Source organism: Ovis aries, chromosome 1 (assembly GCF_016772045.2).
Source record: "Ovis aries strain OAR_USU_Benz2616 breed Rambouillet chromosome 1, ARS-UI_Ramb_v3.0, whole genome shotgun sequence".
Classification (NCBI taxonomy): domain Eukaryota; kingdom Metazoa; phylum Chordata; class Mammalia; order Artiodactyla; family Bovidae; genus Ovis; species Ovis aries.
In genome coordinates this window covers 84,385,434-84,391,917 of record NC_056054.1, presented here as the reverse complement: position 1 = coordinate 84,391,917, position 6,484 = coordinate 84,385,434, and the positions used below count along the sequence as shown (strand labels likewise).

At 43.8% G+C, this 6,484-nt stretch overlaps 1 protein-coding gene across 1 annotated transcript; it reads right to left on the bottom strand.

Moving 5' to 3' along the window:
* Positions 1-846: 846 nt before the first annotated feature.
* PRMT6 (protein arginine methyltransferase 6) lies at positions 847-3,146 on the bottom strand. Its single transcript, XM_004002251.5, has one exon. The coding sequence runs from the start codon at positions 3,121-3,123 to the stop codon at positions 1,996-1,998; it is 1,128 nt and encodes a 375-aa protein (XP_004002300.1). The 5' UTR covers positions 3,124-3,146; the 3' UTR covers positions 847-1,995.
* Between the last annotated feature and the right edge of the window lie 3,338 nt (positions 3,147-6,484).

The following is a 6,484-nucleotide window of genomic DNA, read 5'->3' as shown; positions in this document are numbered from 1 at the left end:
TCTGGCTCCATAGTCCATGACTTTTCACCACTACACTGTTGCCTCTTAATTAACTGCTTTAGCTGTATAGCTGTATTTTTATGATAATCCATCTTACTTGGGGGAAACAGTTACAAAAAGAATTTTTAATTCTAATTATAAAATACTTACCTTTACTTCTATAGTTAACCAAAGTTTTAACTAGTGTCCCTTTGTGTGCTTATACTGGTAATGAGAACTCTATAATACTTGTATAAGACATATATTAAAAAATGGAATTTGGAAGAATGCTTTCAAGTACTCATACAACAAACAGATTGTGGTACGAAGTTAAAATAAACAGTGGAATTCACTCAAAACTGTACACTAAAATGCTAATAAATGTTCAACATAAAATATAGTTGACTTTAACATAAGGAACCAATTTGTAACTCTAGTTTAAACCAGGCCTAAATTGCTATGACTGTACCATTTGCATAAGCTAACTATCCTAATACCAACAGTGGTGACAACTATAAATGTATTGCAAGTCAAGGATCTTGTAAAGCTGATGATTTTGTACATGTATAGTTCCCTTACTAATGGCAGATCTCATGTGTTGATACCAAATTTTAGCAAATTAGTTATATTTAAGTATATTAATAAGTGATGAATAAAGAAGAAAAAACTGTTGCAACAGAGCTGCTTCAGATCAGATTTTCACACCTGCTTTCTATTAGCATACTAAAGCTACTAGTGTAAAGAAACCATACATTAAGCATAGTTGATTATCCTTAAGCTATGCTCTGTAGGGGTTATAACACCATTTTTAAGAACAATACTAAAAAGGCAAAAGTTATAACTCAAACAGTACACAAGACTTCTTACTTCATCTATAAAAATAGAGAATGCCAGTGCTTTATTTGCCAGAGATGAGGAGGGAAACATGGGTAAAATAAATTTGATAACATAACTCACATTACAAATGATTTTCCTAAATTCACAACTTTCACATTTAGCTGACCTAAATAAACAGAAAACAAACAAAACACTAACAAAAACATTTTCACTTGATGTTAGTAGGCCAAATCACATGATCCCCCTGAATGAGGGATTTTAATTCTCGAGCTGGGAAAATATTTTCCTTACTTAAATAATTTACCCAAGGTGATAAATAAACCCTTGGACCAAGTTCAGAAGAAATCGCCTCTACTAGTTTGTTATAAAGCACACAAAATTTTTACTATGGAACTTACATGAAATTTTCTTGGTTAAATCTTAACAGTAAAGACAAAAAGTCCATACGACTTTACTGTATTTCAGGTCTTTTTCTCCAACACGTACCCTTCTAGATTTCTTAGGTATGCTGTACTAGTACGAATGAAGTTTATTTCACTTAATGGAGTAAGGTGTCATCAACTTTAGCATCTTAAGGAAGTAGGTGTTATTTAAACTTTACCCTCATTCACCTCCCCCACGTTATCAGTAGTAAAACTTATTAAAAAAAGAGGACAAAATACTGTAGTCTAGAGGCACCTGGGAAGAGAGGGAATTCAGAAAATGAGAGAATATGGCTCTGGAGTGATATCCCGTCTTATTGGAAATACATGGAGTCTAACTATAAACCCTTTTTCCCTTTCCCTGGCTTTAGACTTAGGGTGTGAGGTGTCAGGGAAGTGAATGGAACCTTCACAAACTGATAATTTCATACCCTTTTCCCCCTTTAATTTACAAGAAACAAAAGAAATAGAAAAAGGAGTGCTTGGTACCACGTGCTTTTGAGGTTTAACGGGCCCTTAATAAACACGCTGTTTCGGTCGTGTCAGGGGATCGAAAACACTTTTTAATAAATATCGCCAGAAGAATCTCCACGAAGCGAGACTGAAGTCACTCTCCCTCCCCAGGAGCCCTGGGGTAAAGGGAGACGGAAGATAACGCTCCCTACTTGCACGTGAAATCTCCTTTACTCCGCCGACCAACCCTCCGCCTCTTCCGTGCCTGGCTTCCTTGGGAGGTAGCTGGGAGAGAAGACCACGCTCAGTCCTCCATGGCAAAGTCTTTGGTCTTTTCCTCCTGGTCGCCCACTTTGTAGCGCAACAGCACCCGCAGGTGACGGTGGTGGTCCTGGGAGGGCAGCAGCGTGATCTCTCCGGAAACATCCGTGTCTTGCTCCACTTGCACCGGCTCGTTCAGGTAGAGGAGCGCCTGCTTCCAGTGCGTGACGGGGTGAAAAGGCGAGGTGGAGAGCACCACGGGTTTCTCCGAGTCCCCTCCGGGGAAGGTCACCTGGAACCAGATGGCAAAGCCGTGCAAGGGAGCCGAGCCGTAGCAGCTGAAGCGGAAGCGACCGCCCACCCCGGCCTCCAGCTCCTGCTCCAGGCCGGCGCGGGCCAGCTCTAGCCGAGCAAAGCACTGCGGCCGGGCCAGCACATCCTCGCCGGAGAGGCCTTGCACCACGATTTCTGAGTGGCCCATGAGGCAGCGCGTGGCGAAGCTCTCCAGGCAGCTCATGTCCACGCCGTAGAGTTGCTTCATCTGGCTCCAGAAGCTTAGGCGCAACTCCAGCATCTGGTCGCTGATGGGCGCCACGAAGAGCTCGGCGGAAGCCGGCAGGAGAAGACCGCCCTCCTTCAGCCACTTGGTCCGCGCGTGGAGCACAGAGCTCAGCATGGACTCGTGCAGAAGTCCGCAGCCCATCCACTCGCTCACGATGGCATCCACCTGCTCCGGCAACTCCACCGTCTCCACCGGTCCCGGCAGGACGTGCACCCGGTCCTCCAGCCCGTTGAGCCGCACCACTTCCCGGGCCTGTTGCCAGATGTCGCTGGCCTCCACCGCGTACACGCGCCGGGCCCCTGCCTGGGCACAGAAGATGCTGAGGATGCCGGTGCCCGCGCCCACGTCCAGCACGGTCTTGCCTCTCAGCGCTGCCCAGTTCCGCAGGATGCCCAGGCGGTAGGCATCGGTGCGGACGCGGTCGGCAATCATCTCCTCGTGGACCGATACGTCCGAGTAGCACTGGTAGTACAGCTGGTCCCGCTCCCGCCTAGTCCTCCGGGGTCGCGGCACAGCCACCTCCAACTCTCCGCCATCTTCCTCTTCAGTTCCCTCCCCTCCTTCGCCGCCGCCCCCCGACTCAAGCTTTCTTCTCTTGGGCTGCGACATCTTGGCGGCTTGGGCCGACTCCCGGCGTGCGTTGCGCGCCGCGCCTCGGGCTCCAGGAAGCGGGGCCTTATGGTAGTTGTAGTGCGCGCTCGTGCCTCCCGGTTTTGGCAGGTCGCCGGGCGAATGTCAGCCAGATACCAATGATCCGTACTCTGCTCTTTTTCTTGCTCCTTTGGTGTCTTGGAATCCCTTTTCCATCCCCTGCACTCACATTCCATGGTTCTCTACGTTCCTTCTCCTTCCCTTAGATTGTTCAGTCTCTTTTGCTTTCACGCCCTTCGTGACGTGGACACGCCCACTTAAAACTGAAAATCCATGTTTTGTTTTGTCCAACTCCCAGATTTTTTATTATATAGAATTTTCTGGGCGGCACCGTGCACACCCTACTGCCTCATCTGGACAGTTGCAACTCTTAAAGCTCTCCAAAAGTGGAGATTTGGAAAATGCACTACGTGTTTTTCTTCTCCGTTTTCAGGGGAGGTAGAATGCAAAAGGGAGAAGGCAGCGTCACCCCACTCCAGTACCCTTGCCTGGAAAATCCCATGGACGGAGAAGCCTGGTAGGCTGCAGTCCATGGGGTCGCTAGGAGTTGGACACAACTGAGCGACTTCACTTTCAATTTTCACTTTCATGCATTGGAGAAGGAAATGGCAACCCACTCCAGTATTCTTGCCTGGAGAATCCCAGGGACTGGGGAGCCTGGTAGGCTACTGTCTATGGGGTCGCACAGAGTCAGACACGACTGAAGCGACTTAGCAGCAGAATGCAAAAGTGTAAATGAAACAAAGTAAAAACCCAACAGTGTAAAACCCTGGTCTGGATTCCAGTGGGACCACAAATGAACGGAATGATTAGGGCAAGCTGTGTAAGTACTCTTGCCTTCAATTACCCATGCACCTTCCAGCAACAAAGAATCTTCAAGGCAGTTGAAAATTAAGTTTCTGTTCTCTATTTTAGGAGATTAGTTATTTGGCTCTTAGTTCTGCCCGGTAATTCTGTGACTCATTCAAGGCTTAAATCTTGGAAACTTCCAGTCTGAGGAATAGTTGAAAAGCAACTGTTGCTAGGTGTATTCTGGTAGCTGATTTTTTTCCCTCCATAGGTAACGGAATCCTTCATCACCTGTGATCATTTCTCTGCTTCAACTCACTTTTTCCTGCCTGTTTCCATGTCTGGGCTAGATTGGTAATCCTTTTTTCCTCTTCTGTGTTCCTTTTAGTCAACTATCAGCTGTTAACCTCTTCCCTCTGAGATGTTCATAGTAGAAATAAATGCATTTAAAAATACTTGTGATGTCTATATGGATGTCTGTGTTCTTCACAAGTAAGGTGAGAAAAAAATTTTCTCCTAGCTTAAAAAAAAATAACATGAAGAAAATTGACTTTTATTTTCTTGTAGTCTCAAACTGTTTCTTTTTAACAATGGGCCTGTATTCCTTATCTGGGGGAAGGTTCCTTCAGCCCATTCTCTATTAATCTGTCATTGAATGAAATAAGTTTATTGACCTGACATCCTCAGCTGTACTTCTTTATTACAATTTTTTCATTTATTTTTGGCTGGGCTGGATCTTTGTTGGGCTACTCTCTAGTTGTGGTGCCAAGGCTTCTCTTTGTGATGGCTTCTCTTGTCTCAGAGCAAAGGCTCTAGAGCGTGGGGACTTCAGTAGTTGAGGTGCAATGGCTTAGTTGCTTGCCTCGCTGGATCTTCCAGGACGAGGAATTGACCCCAGGTCCCCTGCATTAGCAGGAAGATTCTTAACCACTGGACCACCAGGGCAGTCCCCTTAGCTGTACTTCTAACTCAGGGCTCAACTCTGGCGGCTCATCAGAATCCTCTGCGGAGCTTTTAAAAAATACCTGTGTCTCACCTCAAACTAATTAAATCAGAAACATTCCAGTGGAGCCTGAGCATATAGTCTTAAAAGCTACGCAGGGAATTTGTGCAGCCAGAGTGAGAACTATTTCTCAGTAAAATGATGTTAGTTAGATTTTGCTTCATTAGTTTCATTGGGTAAATTATCTTTTTTCAGTGGTCTGGGCTGAACCATTTAAGGCTAAAAATCTTCAGAGCATTTCCTCTCTGCCCAGCTTGATATCTTTTGAAGAAAATAGAGGCCCAGAACAGGACATGTCATTAAAGTTATAAATGTGGCCACTTTAATATATTACTTCTAGGCTATTACTTAGTGTATACGTCTCTCATTCCTTCTGTCCTCAAAATCTTCCTCTTTTAAATGCATTCACTCACTACCTTATTTTCAATTTACTTACTTGCAATCTTTTTAAGGAAACATCTGAACATAAGTTTTGTTGGTTTTACCTCCGAAGTGTATGAGTGCATCTTTTCTTCTCCACTGCCTACACCCTAGTCTAATTTTCCACCTTTGTTTATGTGGAAATCAGTCTCCTAAGAAATCTCTCAATTTCCAGTCTTGCCTCTGTCTAATCCATTCTCCACAGAGCTACAAGAATTAGCTGTTCAAAATCTCAATTGGACTATGTCATTCTCTAGTAACTTCTTCCAGCCACTGAAACAATCCAGTAACTTCAAGTAACTTCCCATCTTATCTCAACTACTCATCCCACCTCCTCCTTGGGCTTGAGATAGACTGGTCTTCTACCTTTTTCCTGTTGTAAGTCTTCACTTATGCTCTTGCAGAGGCTGGGACATTGTTTTTCTTCTTAGCACTTCACTTTAGTGGCTCCTTTTCATCTGTCAGGTTTCAGCTTAAATATTATTGCCAAAGAAAGTCCTTCCCTGGCTCTTTTAAATACTATTTTCTGGGACTTCCCTGGTGGTCTAGTGGTTAAGATTTCACCTTCCAAGGCAGGCGTTTTGGGTTTGATCCCTGGTTGGGGAGCCAAGATCCCTCATGCCTTGGGGTCAAAATACTAAAACAGACGACAGAAACAATATTGTTACAAATTCAATAGTTAGTAAAGACTTTAAAAATGGATCACATCAAAAAGTCTTGAAAAAAGGAAACCCTATTCAAAAAAAAAACTCAATATTTTCTAACCCAAGATATGGTTTATTTCCTTCGTCTCTTTTATTATTAGCTGAATTTCCACCTGAATGTATGTAATTTTTCTGTTTGTTTTCTGTAAAATATAAACTCCAGGAGACTTGGAGTTTTTTTCCCCACTATTGTATCAATAGTTCCTAGCACTAGAACAGAGCCTGACATAGAGTATTTAATAGTCTTCAATGAAGACTGTCGTGGAAACGATTTTCAATAAAGTTGCCTGATTTATAGCAGAAATTGTTAAATTGTCATAACCAATGTTTACACTTAAAATTGTTAAAATGCCATATTTAATACACTAAAAGGGCTCAATAAACTTAAATTGAATTGCTAGTT